At 34.9% G+C, this 16,266-nt stretch overlaps 1 protein-coding gene across 1 annotated transcript in view; it reads right to left on the bottom strand.

Moving 5' to 3' along the window:
- Positions 1-1,722: 1,722 nt before the first annotated feature.
- LOC106868888 (endonuclease V) overlaps positions 1,723-16,266 on the bottom strand; it is a 48,715-nt gene continuing 34,171 nt past the window's right edge. The window contains exons 5-9 of the mRNA XM_014914346.2: positions 14,406-14,445; positions 12,741-12,853; positions 10,148-10,219; positions 8,471-8,599; positions 1,723-6,897 (exon numbers count right to left, since the gene is read on the bottom strand). Coding sequence (XP_014769832.1) covers positions 6,850-6,897; positions 8,471-8,599; positions 10,148-10,219; positions 12,741-12,853; positions 14,406-14,445 — 402 coding nt within the window. The 3' untranslated portion in view covers positions 1,723-6,849. The remainder of the gene's footprint in view (positions 6,898-8,470; positions 8,600-10,147; positions 10,220-12,740; positions 12,854-14,405; positions 14,446-16,266) is intronic.

The following is a 16,266-nucleotide window of genomic DNA, read 5'->3' as shown; positions in this document are numbered from 1 at the left end:
AGTGGTGTGTTGCATCCTTGAGCAAGACTCATTATTTCACGTTGCTCCAATCCAGGGGTTTTCAAACTTTTTGACTTGCGGACCCCTTTATATTTCAGGCTCTACCCTCTTATAAACGCTTATGAAATTTATACATAAATATTTGCTTAAAATAACATATATTTTTACATTTATTTATTTAACAGTATTTAACAAATAGGTTTATTGTCAATTAAAAGATTTCGATTAAAAAACATATATAAAATCAAATTCCCCATAAAAAGTATTTGCTGTTCACGGACCCCCTGTCTTGTCCGCGCGGACCCTCTGTGGTCCGGGGACCACAGTTTGAAAACCACTGCTCCAGTCCACTCATCTGATAAAAATGAGTTGTAGCTGTGATTCAAAAGGCACTCTGTGTCATGTTGAATCTCCCTGAGAACTATGTTTAGGGTATGTGTGTCTGTGGAGTGCTCAGCCACTTGCACATTAATTTCATGAGCAGGCTGTTACATTACTGGATCAGCTAGAACACTTGTCATCATAAATGCCTGAACATAAAACAAAATGCTAAACAGTATTTCTTACAGCTCATTACATTGAGTTGAAATCCTGCCATGGTTTACTTTATTTTTCATCCTTTGCAAGTCAATAGAATAAAGTAACAGTCAAAGACTAGAGTCTATGTAATAAACTTAAGTCCTCCTAATTAAAATTGTTTACCTTGTGCCAAAATTTGAAATCATTGTTATTTGTACAGAAGTAAAAAAATGAAAGTAAAAGGAAATAAAGAAAGCTTCTGACAATGCAGAAAGTCTTACAAAGAAACCTTTATATTTTGGGCACAAAGGCTTATCTTCAGGAGGAAGCAGTCCAAGAAATGTGTATTTACATCGATTTTGTTATTTTTAACTGCTGTCTTTGGGTTTGCAACAGCAGCAACTCTCCAACTATGCCTGAAATATAAAGAGTTTTTGTAAAACTTACTGCATTGTTAAAAGATTTCTTTATTTACCTTTTTTTTCATTTTCTACTTCTGTACTACAATGCTTCAAGCAAACTACAACACTCTTTGAAGTCTAATGTCGGCTCTATACCAATTAGATAATACAGTTCTATATTTGAGAGGTGAGGAATTATGCACATTATTTACGCTTGATGGATATTTGTCCTCATCTTGTTTGTTGTTAACACAATGTTTCGGCTGATATCCCTCCAGCCTTCATCAGGTGTCTTGGGGAAATTTCAAACCTAGGTTCTCATTCCTAAGGTATTTTTCAATGTTATTATTATCATTATTCAGGTCACTGTCTGGAATTGAACTTGGAATCTTGGGGTTAAGAGTGCGGGCAACTAATCCCATGATTCCGAGTTTGATTCCAGGCCATGACCTGAATAACAACAACAATAATAATAATAATAATAATAATAACATTGAAAAATATCTTAGGAATGAGAACCCAGGTTCGAAATTTCCCCAAGACACCTGATGAAGGCTGGAGGGTATATCAGCCAAAACGTGCTAACAAACAAGATGAGGACAAATATCCGTCAAATGTAAATAATGTACAATGCTCTTGTTATTTATAGAGTTTGTATTATTGTACCTGAAAATGCTGACTTGAACACCACTTTGATAATGGAGTCAGTAAAACAATCAGTGAAAACAAAAGATAAATTAAGCAATGTTAAATTTGTAGAAAAAACAGTAACATTTTAATGAAAAAATACAGAAAAACAATGACTTGTTAACAATTTTATTTGTATTAAAAAGATTAGTAAACTGCCTTTATTTTGAACAGAATGAGGAATTTAGTTAAATAATTTTGGTAGAAGGGGTATAATTTAAGTCACTTTAAAACAGAAATTTTGTATTATAGAACCAGGGATGGTTATGAAACTTGTCTTAAACAAACTTTGAAATGTAAATGATATCAAAATATATGTAAGCTCACCAGACATAAATATATAAAAAAAACACATTTCTGTTTGTTATTATTAGTAAAGCATTTTGAAAAATATATTCTGTTGTTCTGTTTTGCTACATATTTACACTCATTGGTGGATACAAAATTCAAGACTGTTGTGAACTACAATATAAAAAATATTCATCACAGGCCCTCTATTCCCTGTAATAATGATCTGAGAAGTAGTACTTATAATACATACTTGTAACTGAAAACTTCCAGTTAACTTAATATCTTTAAACTTATGATTATTTCATAATTTATAATGATAGTGAAATAGCAATCAGAAGAAGCCAGGCTTTTGTATGTTACAGTTTACCTGTTCGATAAAAATAACATGTACTCTTATTTAAGTTTGGTAGTTGAGAAGTCTCAACAAAAAAGGACAGAGATTGAATTTACAAACTTCATACAAATATGGTAGGGTTTCAAATATGTTATTATATAATAGTAACTTTTCTCTCTTGGGGCAACTAAAATCTAAAGAATAAACACGGGAGATAATTCCAATAAAAACTTTTTTGTTCCTTTGACATAATATAAAATACAGACTGGAATGAATCTGACTTTTTAAAACCAAGTTTTAACAACAGACATGTTTCTGTCTTATTAGGTCTTGTCAACAAAGAAATATTCTATTTAGCTAGCAAGTCTAATGTGTGTGTGTGTGTGTGTGTGTGTGAATGAGATCCAATGAGTAAGTTTCACTTTATACATATTGATATAAAAATGTACAGACAAAATTTTGAGTGTGTAACATAATTATTATACTATATAAAGAAATTTACGAAACAGCTATAATTATATGGTGATCATACAGAGATGATAAATTCAATGCTCATATATATATATATATATATATATATATATATATATATATATGATAATAATATTAGGGATAAAAATCCAAATTTACAGGTAAAAATTCAATTCACAGTATATAATTTAGAGAAAAGAACCACAGTTCCTGAACTCATCCATGAAAATCCACAGTCACATATAGAAAAATTTAATCAACTAAATACACTAAAAGGAACTATAATAAAATACAAAGTAATAATTATTAAAATAATAAAATGACTACATGTGTTTCATAACCAAATTTTCAAATAGAAAATAAAATAAAATAAAATCGATTAAAATAAATCGATCGAAAATCAATTCTATTAAAAAATATAGCTAATCTTCGGGTCAAAATACAACAACAATAATAATAAAATGAATGTATATATATCAACCAACAATAAATAACAAATGAATTTATATAAAAATACTTATTTAATCAATAAGTAAAAGTACTTATTTTAACAATAAATAAAAGAAAAATATTTAATGATATTATTCTTATCGAAGCTTTAGTTTAAACTAAAATTTAAACGTTATACTATTAGCATATCACTTATTAGAATATCAGCTAATAATATATAACAAATGAATTTCTATAAAAATACTTATTTTACCAATAAATAAAAATATGTATATATATATACATATATACATATATTTGATGTTATAAGAATTTTATAAAATTTCAAGAGAACATGAAATAACTCTTTTTTGGAATATCTCAAAACACACATAAGACTATAGATAATAGCTTCTAAATATTGGGGTTCAAAAAGTCCTTTTTGGATAGAAAAAAGGGTATGTGTGTGTGTGCTTATAAAAATATATAATATATATATATATATACAAAAGGAATGTTATGACATTGATTAGGAATATCTTCAAAATGGTTAAGGCAAATATCTCAATGGAAGGTTCTGCTTGCTAAAATCAAACTTTCCAGTTGGTAGCCATGGTCAAAGCATTTTATGAAATCTACTCAGACTGCTACCACAAGATGGATGAAATGTCAACCTCAGTACAAAAACAGAAATTCAAGTCTTTTAGACAAATTTTTATCCATATTAGATGAGGTGGTCGGTGGGTTGTTTATTTGCCGATGCAATTATTTTTTAACAACTGAACGTATGTTTCATCATTTAACCCTTTAGCATTTAAACTGGCTATATCAGGCCCAAATATTCTACTTTATGCTCAAACTAGCCATATTCAGCCTCTCACACTTAACTAGCAATGTTATATTCTACAAATAAACAATTACATCATTGAAATCTCAAAACTGAGATAATGCCTGATTAATTCAAAACAATGTGAATTAATAAGCAATGCATTTGACAGAATCTGAATGCTAAAGGGTTAATACTTAATTGTGAAAAAGATTGAAACAAACCATGGATTGCTGTTGTGTGTGTGTGTGTGTGTGTGTGTGTGTGTGCATGTGTGTGAGTGAGCATGCATGTGTGTGCGTGTGTGTGTATGTATCTGTGTGTGAAAGAGAGAGGTGGGCAGAGAGTCAAGAAACTAGAGCACATAGAGTTGTCTCATGTATTTAGTAGTATAATTAAAAACAATAAACAAATTTTTAGATCGGGTCAAATACGTCTGGGATACATCTGGTCTGTTAAAAAGCTATTTTCACTGCTGTTTGCCTTGGAGAAAAATAATGGCTTTAAGAAAAAGGGGTAAAACAGCAACAGTCATTTCAGAGTGCCCTCTTTGGATTAATATATGTATTTTGAACTGATTATGCTATCATCAGTATTCGGGACCAAACAGGACAGCACTGAAATGGCTGGAAATCTTGGCTTCCTTAGAGAGAAGCAGTAGAAATTATTCACCGACTGTATGTTGTGACCACCAGGCCAGAACAAAATAAATGACCTTTTTCCAGATCAAATATGTTCCAATCACATTTGAAGTGGCGTAAATGTTTGTTTATTTTACATTTGTTTAATGTCTATATTCAATTATATTAACCCAGTATTTGACTGGTACTTCATTTTATTGAGTTTGAGAAACTGCAAGGTATATTTAGCCCTAGTATGATTAATTAAAATAATATTCATTACTGACTAATAGACTCACTATATTATTATTTCTAGGCAACATTTTCAATGCAGGGAGCATTTAATACACTAACTTAACTAAAGCTATATATATTTTGTAACAATCTCACTGGCTAACTGTGACATCAGCATCTGTTCTGACACTGTTATTCTATATATCACTGATGAAGAGATGAGTCACAGCTATTTCTAGTTGTCAAACATCATTGATAAGACCAAGAAAATCACATGAACTGGTGGTCTCGGCACTGGAGTTGTGGGGATTTTATTTTCCCATGAGCAATATAAGCAGGGGTGCATTTTGTATCAAAAGCAAATATGAAAGTATAAATTGTTCTGACAGAACATCCATATTTCAGTGGGGATAAACTTAAGCTATGTACCATATCCAAGATCAACTAAACACTTTGGATCATATCTGCTTCAACTACAGCAACAGAAACTTCAAACACCTTTTTCCGATGAAGGTCATGCAGCTTTTGTCTCTTTTAACAATAAAAAGACACAAAGAGTATGCTTATCAAGAAATCTTTTGTCACACCAATTCCATTGCCATGACATGAACATCATGCCACTAGAGCTCTCACAATCACTTCAAATGCTAGGTTTCCCCATCTCTGGATCTCCCTCAACAAACACTCTTATACAACATTGCAAATACAGCATCTTAAAAAGTGGTCTTCTTCCTCAGAGCCAGAAAAAAAAATAAAACACCTCACCCCCACCAAAAACTACTAAATCTGTACCCACAATGGAATACTGCTCCAACATCCGGGTCAGTAGATACTGAAAACTGCATCTGAAAAATAGGTCATTTGACTTCAGTCACTCCCCAATAAACACTCTATCTTTTGGCCCATGGATATACTATGTCCTCTCTTTACCTTTTCTAACGCTACTACAATGGCCTCTGCTCTTAAGGCACTATCTAGTTTCACCTCCCACACACACTGAATCACCTTTCTTTCCAGGCCTCACCCAATCCTTCCTCCCCTGCCCCAGAATGTTCATCTCTTTGGAATATAAATTCTTTGCACATATTATTTTCCTGCAGCTGTGTACTTCAAAAACTGTCCAAGAAGGATGCTAAAGAAGCATCAGTTTTACCAGTCTGAAAGAACAGTGGAAGCCACAATCACAGCCTCTTTGCCCTGACCAAACAAATAATACAAAGATAAGCAATACAATGATAGTAGTAAGGTTGTCCAGTACCTTAAATTCACAGCCACTTACTATGATGTATAAAATAATTTTGTTTTAAAATACATGGTTGATTTTTATAAAAAAAAATCTTTTAAAATCATATTAAGAAAAATATTTGTTTATTTTTGTTTTTGTGTTTTTATAAGCTTATAAAAAAATAACAAAATTTTGGAATTGTATTTGATTGACAAGTAAGATGATCAGTGACCAATTTTTTAAACAGAAGCAATTACGAAATTATGGAAGGGTTATTTTAGCCATTTAAGACCAATTAATCGATGTTATATTCTCTTTCCATATATATTTCTTAATAATACTGTCTATTATAAATTGCAAAATAAACTTGCATCTCATTCCGTGGAATTATATCAGTGACCAGCCCAAAGAAATACAATGGAATTTTGACACTGCATAAAAGACAGTATCACCATCATCATTTAAGATCCATATTCCATGCTGACATGAGTTAGAAGGTTTGACATAATCCAATGAGCCAGAGGACTGTACCAAGCTCCAGTGTCAACTTGACATGGTTTCAATGGCTGGATGTCCTTCCTAATGCCAACCACTTTGCAGAAGGTACTGGGTGAGATTTTTTTGTGGCAGCAGCATTAATGAGGTTGCCAAGTAACTTGCAAGACTAGCAAAGTAAAAGCAACAAAAAAACCCTCGAAAGTATCTTTTATGAAATAAACATGGAATAAAATATGTTAGTTTTTTTCCCAGAAAAATGTTTTTTTTTTCTTTTAAAAAAATAATATTGTAGCAAACATTGATATTTCAGTTCATTATGAAGTCTGTGATTCTCTGATAATTTTTCTGGAATACTGGTCGGCCTTTAAAAGGAAAAAGAACAAAACAATTAAAATATTGCTTTTAAAACCTCCTCTTCTTTTTCCTCCACCGCCGCTGCCGCCTCCACTACTATCATCACTATTATTTAAATAATATTTATTACTTATTTTCTCTGAGATAATACTTGGTAAATCTGAGTTGAGAGCATTGCCAAAGGATATAGTGACATGCCTGTTATTACTAGAGATAAGTATGTTAATATCTCTGAAAAAATGAGAAGTTAATATGTGTCAAAGTCTAGTTTCATGGTGTTAAGCAAATGTGAGATAAGTGGCCACTCAACCAAAAGCAGCATTTCTCTAGATAATCTGGTACATTTTCCTAACAATTAAGTTAAAGGAAACATCATCATCATCACCATCGTTTTAACATCCACTTTTCCCTCCTTACATGGGTCAGATGAAATTTGTTGAGGCAAATTTTTCTGTTGCCAGGTGCTCTTCCTGTTACCCAACTGTTTATTTCCAAGCAAGGTAATATTTCTTCATAGCCAGAGACATTTTTCACAGAAGACTGGAAACAAACATCATCATTTGTGTGATAAGGAAGCTAGTTTGCAACCATCACATGATACCAAGACAAAGGTACACACAAATACACTCACACATTCTTTAATTCTTTTATTCTTTCACATGTTTCAGTCATTTGATTGCAGCCATGCTGGAGCACTGCCTTAAATGGTTTTAGTCAAACAAATCGACCCCAAGACTTGTTCTTTGTAAGCCTAGTACTTATTTCATTGGTCTTTTTTTGCTGAACTGCTAAGTTACAGAGACATAAACAGAAACAAAGACACACATATATAAATACATATATATTACAGGCTTCTTTCAGTTTCCATCTACCAAGCTTGCTCACAAGGCGCAGGAGTGGCTGTGTGGTAAGTAGCTTGCTTACCAACCACATAGTTCCGGGTTCAGTCCCACTGCATGGCACCTTGGGCAAGTGTCTTCTAATATAGCCTCGGGCCGACCAAAGCCTTGTGAGTGGATTTGGTAGATGGAAATTGAAAGAAGCTCGTCGTATATATGTATATATATATATATATATATATATATATATATATATGTATGTGTGTATATGTTTGTGTGTATATGTTTGTGTGTCTGTGTTTATCCCCCCAACATCGCTTGACAACCGATGCTGGTGTGTTTACATCCCCGTAACTTAGCGGTTCGGCAAAAGAGACCGATAGAATAAGTACTAGGCTTCCAAAGAATAAGTCCTGGGGTCAATTTGCTCGACTAAAGGTGGTGCTCCAGCATGGCCGCAGTCAAATGACTGAAACAAGTAAAAGAGTAAAAGAGTAAAGAGTAAGGCTATAACTTTGTCATTATTAAGCTGATGTTTAGACCATGACCAACATGACCAACCTTCCATTCTAGAGTTTTTCAGGACTACATATTTTAATGTCTTTCCTGTATCAAAGAATATTGGGTGCTATTTGAAGGAGATTTAATTGCAATTCCTAACAGTTCATTATTTCATTATTTAATTTTTAGTTTTAACATTAAGTTACACTCTATATTAAAAGTTCTACTTTTCATCACTTACCATACGAACTGGTTCAGGTATTCTGTACTTACAACATTGCTTCACAAGCCATACTGCAGTTGATAGAGATACCTTATAACCTTGGGATATATAAATGGGTTTCTTGGAATCTTTCGTACTTTTAAGAGCCTAAATTAAAGCAATACAAAATCGATATTACAATGCAAAGTATTATATCTTCAAGTGGATCTAAAATTCACATATAAAAATACTAAGTGTTTTCAGCAGCATTGATATACATATATATATATATATATGTATGTATATATGCATACATGCATGCACACGCACGCATGCACGTACACACACACACAAACATACACGTATACATACACAGAGAGAAACCACTACTTGCAGGATGGAGGCAGTAAAAAAGACCTTCTTCTTGGTTATAGAGCAAGAGAGAGAGAGAGTAATTGTCCCATCTCAGTCTCACTGCATCCTCCAAGATGACATCAAGCCTCTGGAGATCTTCCTTAATCACATCCAGTCATCTAGTACAAGGCCTCTTCCAACTGGCAGTTGCTGCGTCGAACAAGAGTAAGAGGCCCTGGTAGGATGATCTGGTGGGAAGTAGAGAACATGTCTGTACTGATGCTTGTGGTGGATAGCTATGAGGTGGGAAGCTGTGGGGGTGATGCGAGCGCAGTTCATCATTGGAAACATGATGGTACCATCTGATGTTCCCAATGGTTCTCAGGGATTTGCTATCAAAGCAGTTGATCCTCTTTACCAGGGTCTTTTTGAGGGGGCCATGTTTCTTCTCCATGAGGAGCATGAAGAGAACTGATATGTTGTAGATACAGAGTTTTGACTTCCGAGAGATAGAGCAGTGGCACCAAAAGGGCTTCCATAGGGAGTACATAACTATGGCAGCCAGACCACATCTGTGATTGATTTCCATTACTGGTGTCTGTAGAGCCCAGGTAGATGTAGGAGCTGACAAACTCCATGACGTCAGGGTCAATATGGAGAGGAGGAGGGTTTGGACCATCGTCAACATGCATCAGCTTGGTCTTCACCCAATTCACCTGAAGGCCAAACTTTGGTGATTCTTCTCTGTAAATGATCAGTGCATCTCTGAGCTGGTTGATCAAGTCACTGAATAGGGTGGTATCATCTGCATACTCCAGGTCTGTAAGGTGGTAGTTCCCAAAGTTAATGTCAGACACTCACTCACAGACTTTGGTCATCAGATGATTGATGAGACAGCTGAAGAGGTCAGGGGCAGCTATACAGCTTTGTCTGATTCCACTGTTGATGGAAAACCAGCCGGAGCTTCCCATTCACCCACACACAACTCTTGGCACTGCTACAGAGCTGTTGGGACAAGGTGGTGATCTCGACAGACATGCTGACAAGCTTGAGAATTTTCTAGAGGGGTTCATGGTTGACCATGTCAAATGCTGCTTTAAGGTCAACAAAGGTAATGTAGAGGTAGTGATATTTGAAGAACTCCCAAGATCTTTCAATAATGAGACAAAGGGCAAAGATATGGTTGGCAGTAGATTGATTTAACACAAATGCAGCTTGTTGTAGGTGGCACCTGCTTCTAAGGGCAGGAAGAGCATGGCTAAGGATGAAAATAAAATGATAGATACGTTCAGTGTTCTAAATATGAGGATGAAGAATGGCAGGAAAAGTGAAAATAAATAACGAAGTAAATTAAAGACTTACATAAGCAATAGTTTTGTTGTCATGTTCTCGAACTAAAGGGAAACTATCTCCACCATCTTTCATGTTCTGTACCTGAAGAACACAGGAAATGAGTTGATAGCTATACTGTAATGTTGTGAATTCTAAGTGTGAGAGCAAGTATATATATGTGTGTGCAAATGCCAGTGTTTTAATGGTGGCAGCTGATGAAGGATATGTTCTCTATGTGGCCTGCGTGTTTTTTGTACCTTGTTTATCATTTTGTCTATGTTTTTTTGCAACGTCATGTACCCAGATATGTATCTATATGTACATGTAGATGAAGGTATGTACATACATGTACATATATATGCATATACTCATATATTGTTTATATATATATATATATACATACATACATATATATATACATATACATCTTATAGTAAAAATGGATACATAAGGGTGGAAAATCACAGGAACAATACCATATGTCCAACGTAAGATACAATATGTGTGTTCAATTATATGTATTCTTGGGTGGGATCAGTATATTTCTGGGGAAAAATGGAAAAACGACATTTGGGAATCTCTACTAGAAATATACCGATCCCACCCAAGAATATATATAATTGAACACACATATTGTATCTTACGTTGGACATATGGTATTGTTCCTGTGATTTTCCACCCTTATGTATCCATTTTTACTATAAGATGAATTCTAGCTCATGCTGAGCACTTCAACTCTAGGAAGGGCATCCAGCTGTAGAAACTCTGCCAAATTTAGATTGGAGCCTGGTGTTGCCATCCGGTTTCACCAGTCCTCAGTCAAATCGTCCAACCCATGCTAGCATGGAAAGCGGACGTTAAACGATGATGATGACACACACATACACACATTTGAGAACTCTGATGAGAAAATACATGATGAAAATATTAACCAGGCACCCTGTGAATTGATCACATACTGAAACAGTAAATTTATTTACATATCTTAAATTTCCTGAAGTCACTACACATTAAACTCCAATTGATAATACATTATCATTTATCTTATATGTGTACTAGTATGTGCCTGTTTTTGCAGTATGGTGTACATGTGTACAAAACAGGTGTGTCTGTTTGTGTGCATGCATGTGTAAATTTTGTAATAATTTAAATTTATTTACTTGTATATTCCATTCTACTGTTTATTTTTTCACTATGCTAATTTTTATTGTTTCAATTTTTGAATATGTATTCTAGAGTTAGTATACTGTATGTGTACATGTGTGCATGCATGCAAATGTGAATATATACAAATGCACATGTGTGTGTGTGTGTGTGTGTGTGTGTGTATGTGTATGAATGCATGTTTGTATGTTTCTTTTATTGAATAATACACATGTAAAGAATTTATTTACTTAAATATAAATGTCCAACAGAATGCAGCAAACATTTGGAATCTTTTTGCTGACACTATAACCACACTCATTTTATTTTCAAACAAATAATGAGCTTGGGTTAACCAATATCTTGTGAGTGGAATTTGGTAGACAGAAACTGCACAGAAGCCTATCATCATTCTTCTCTCTCTCTCTCTCTCTCTGTCCCCTTCGTTGATATATATTGGCAAAAGATGTAAACATGAACAAAAAAACTGAAGAACCAATGCTCTTTTAATGAAGTCCTCTGTAATATTTGTCATGCACTAAGTTACAAACACTCCCTTGTCACACTCACCATCAGAAATACAATATATCTAAAGCTGGGTTTCCCAATCAGGGGTGTTTCACACCTCTTGGGGGTGCAAGCAAGGCTGGATTTATAGGAGGTCAAAGAAGGTAACTGCCCTGGGCACCTTTATTCTTATACAAATTATTATTTTAAGGGGTGCAAGAACATATTAAAAGTTTTTAGGGGTGTGGGGCATAACAAAGGTTGGGAACCACTGATCTAAATAATGGGTTTTTGAAAATTTGTAATCAGCAGTACTTGTCCCCGGGTTCAGTTCCACTGCGTGGCACCTTGGGCAAGTGTCTTCTACTATAGCCTCGGGCCGACCAAAGCCTTGTGAGTGGATTTGGTAGATGGAAACTGAAAGAAGCCCGTCGTATATATCTATATATATATATATATGTGTGTGTATGTGTGTGTTTGTGTTTGTCCCCCTAGCATTGCTTGACAACCGATGCTGGTGTGTTTGTGTCCCCGTCACTTAGCGGTTCGGCAAAAGAGACCGATAGAATAAGTACTAGGCTTACAAAGAATAAGCCCCAGGGTCGATTTGCTCGACTAAAGGCGGTGCTCTAGCATGGCCGCAGTCAAATGACTGAAACAAGTAAAAGAGTAAAAGAGTAAGTGGTAATGTAAAAAAATATCATAAGTACTCAATAAGTTAACCAACTACCAAACAAATTTGACAGAAGTACTCATTGATCCTTTTTCAGCTTCAGAATTAAAATGTCATGGCAGAAAGGGAGACAGAAGTAGTAAAGACTTCATATATTAAAATTGTTTATTACATATCAATTGTGATCATCACAACTATCGATTTCTACTTAGTTTAATTAGTGCATAGAATTGTTAAAAATATCAAAACTAAGGGCAACTGACAATAAGTTAGAAAATGGAATTATTGAAAATTACAAACCTTTTCATAGAAACTGCTGTCCTTCTGAATTCCATGGCAATAAAAAAGAGATTTAGCAACACCAATACTAGGTATATCCAAGTCTATTCCAACATGGCAAGCTAAACCAAGATCTGAAAGGAAGAAAGATGGTTATCAATAGGGAGAGAGAGGGGGAAAGAAAGGGAGAGAGAGAGAAGGAAGGAAAGAGAGAGAGGAGAGAAAGAGAGGGACAGAAGGATATATATATATATATATATATATATATATATATATATATATATATATATATATATATATATATATATATATATATAGAGAGAGAGAGAGAGAGAGAGAGAGAGAGAGAAACAGAGAGTGTGTAAAGGACATCTTACAGAGTACAGCTGGATGGAACAACTCTACAGAAAATAAGAATGGCTAAATCTTAACACTGATCAACTACTACTACAACTGATAACAAAAGCAATGATGATAATGATGATGATGATGATGGCAGTGGTGGCATAATGTGTTCCTGAGCCACACACTCAACCATCAAGTGTCCAGTCGATCTAATTGTAAGTAGGCATCACAGAATGTGGTATAGTTCACTATACTGTATCCATGACCAACACTCTTGTCAGCAGTCCAGTCTATCAAGCTGTAAGTAGGTACCACAGTGTGGTATAGTTCACTGTACAGTGTCAACAATCCAGTCTAGTTAGTTATAAATATGTATAGCAGGAATAGGTGGAGGCACATGGCCCAGTGATTAGAGCAGTGGACTTGTGATTAGAGCAGTGGACTCGTGATTAGAGCAGTGGACTCGTGATTAGAGCAGTGGACTCGTGATTAGAGCAGTGGACTCGTGATTAGAGCAGTGGACTCGTGGTTGAGGGATCGCGGGTTTGAATCTCAGACTGGGTAATGTGTGTATTTACGAGTGTAAAAATACTTAAGCTCCACATGGCTCCAGCAGAAGGTAATAGTGAACGTCTGCTGACTCTTTTGCCACAACTTTCTCTCACTCTTTCCTCTTGCAGCTCACCTATGACAGACTGACGTCCTGTTCAGGTGGGGAACCTATATGCCAATGAAACCAGGAAACCAGCCCTTATGAGCCAGGCATGGCTCGGGGAAGGAACAAACATACCAGTAATGGTATGTTTGTTACCAGTAATCATATAAATTTATATAATCCATCATCTTAAGTAGTGGTATTTCTATGAAATTCTCAGCTGATTCATTGCCTTGCATTGTAACTTTCAATGCCGCCAATAAAAATGTTTTCCTTTGATAGAATCAACCATTATCAGTAGGAAGATTTGCCTATCACTGACACTGCACCTAATACTACTATACTTTGTTTTGGTGTTAAGCACTGGTCTTATCTATCATTGTGATTTTATAGGAAGAATGCATGTAAGGAAAATAATTATTGATTTTAAAACTTTGGCACAAAACCAGTAATTTCAGGGGAAGGGGTAAGTCTGGTACTCATTTTATAGACCCTGAAAAGATGAAAGGTAAGAGTCGACCTTGACAGAATTTGAACTCAGAATGTGAAGACAGATGAAACACCACTAAACATTTCACCTGGTGTGTTAACAATTCAGCCAGCTCACTGCCTTAATAAGGAAAATAATTATTGATAATAATTTAAATTGATTGGTGACATGATGTTTTGAGGGGATTATTTCTTACCTCTTGGATGTAGAATACCATTTCCATCAATCATAAGAACCTGTTGAAGAAATATATAATGAGATTTTTGATAAATTCTAAAACTGTTAGTGTTAGATGTTGTTGTTGTTGATTATATTGTTGTTGCAATATATGTCACGTTAGGTGCACAGTTGACAAGAAAATTGCAGTATCATGGATATATGAAAGAACTACATCACTGACATACATTGTTGACCAATAGTAACAACTAGCGAGAGGTGCTTGTGACAAGGAACAATAAAAAAGAACATAACAGTGATGTCATTGTTACACAAATTTGGGTAGCACTGCAAATAACCTGATCAAAGTTACTTAAGGACAGCAAGTGAATTTTTCATTGATACTGTATGAAATGAAAAACCAATAACTTCTAGATGTGTGCATATGAGATAACAAAGAAGTTTCTATGTGGTTGTTGCTAACCTGTTAGAAATAGCAACCAAATCTCCCTCTGTGATTTATATGATTTGACAATGAGACAAGAAAATATTGATTTCAAATTTTGGCACAAGGCTAGGATTTTTGAAGGATGGATTATTGAGCTTGAAAGGATGAAAGGCAAAGTCAACCTTGGTGAAATTTGAACTCAGAACATAAAGATGGGTGAAATACAGGTATGTATTTTGTTCAGCATGCTAACAATTCAGCCAGCTCCCTGCCTTATGAGATAAGAAAATGTTGTGAAACACTATTTTTTGTTTTGCTCTTTTTAAAACAATTATATTGTCTCCATACCGAGATGGGAGTCTGTACATAGCAAGGCTAACGAGAGAAGGGTTCAGGTGGTATATCAGTCCAGGGATCAGATATTTAAGGGAGTGGCTGAATATCCAAGAATTGGTCTTGTGAATTTCTGATGGGTGAAAGAGGTCACCACCCACTTTGAAGGTAGAAGTCTCAAAGCAACCTCATTCTGCCTTGCAAAATTTCTCTTGGACTTTGGACGCCCTACTACATAGCCATTCAATCTGTTAGACGTAATAACAACCAAATATCTCTTAAAATACAGCTTGCAAACTTCAAAAAACAGGGAGGACAAATTGAATATAAAGTAATTCCATATATACAACACCTAAAATAAAAATGGTAAATTCAATGCAGGTATTCTATTAATTGTAGTTTTACTCAAACAGGATTGGTCTGATGCTAAACAACAACAACAACAGCAACAACGACAGCAGGAGCAGCACTGATACCCACTACTACTGCCACCGCCATTGTCATCATCATCAATCTCAGCCCTCGCCTGATGCCATACAGTTGCAAAACAAAATCCTCCCCCCACCACCACCACCTCACAGCCACACCTATGCTTATACAACTTATGCAGGTGCTCCAAGACATTGTTTTAAGTTAATTTATGAAATATTTATTTTGAGCTCAGCCTTAGAATAAATCAGTCCCAAAATTCCCCATTGATGTACTATAGTTAACACAGCTGTAATTGAGATGTTGTGGCATTCATTATTTACCAGGAGAGAAAATGTCATATTAAGGATGTCATGGATGTTGATGTTGTGACAGAGTCTTATCCACTTCCTGGATTGTTTCTCTGACATTCAGCTTATCTTGGAGCATCAACAGTGCATTGGTGAGAGAGAGAGAGAGAGAGAGAGTGTGTGTGTGTGTGTGTGTGTGTAAGTGCATATACATGTTAATGACTTAAGAAAAACAGCAAAGCCAATAAAATTTATGAAAGAAGGCAACATCTGGATGTTAGTTTTCTGTGGTGAATGTGAAACTTATACAAAAGAACACTGAAGCTTACACTAATCTCTCTCTGTGTCTTTCTCTCTCTGTGTCTTTCTCTCTCTGTGTCTTTCTCTCTCTGTGTCTTTCT

The sequence above is a fragment of the Octopus bimaculoides genome, chromosome 16 (assembly GCF_001194135.2).
Source record: "Octopus bimaculoides isolate UCB-OBI-ISO-001 chromosome 16, ASM119413v2, whole genome shotgun sequence".
NCBI classification, from domain to species: domain Eukaryota; kingdom Metazoa; phylum Mollusca; class Cephalopoda; order Octopoda; family Octopodidae; genus Octopus; species Octopus bimaculoides.
The sequence above is the reverse complement of the archived record's forward strand: the minus strand, read 5'-3'. Positions and strand labels throughout refer to the sequence as shown.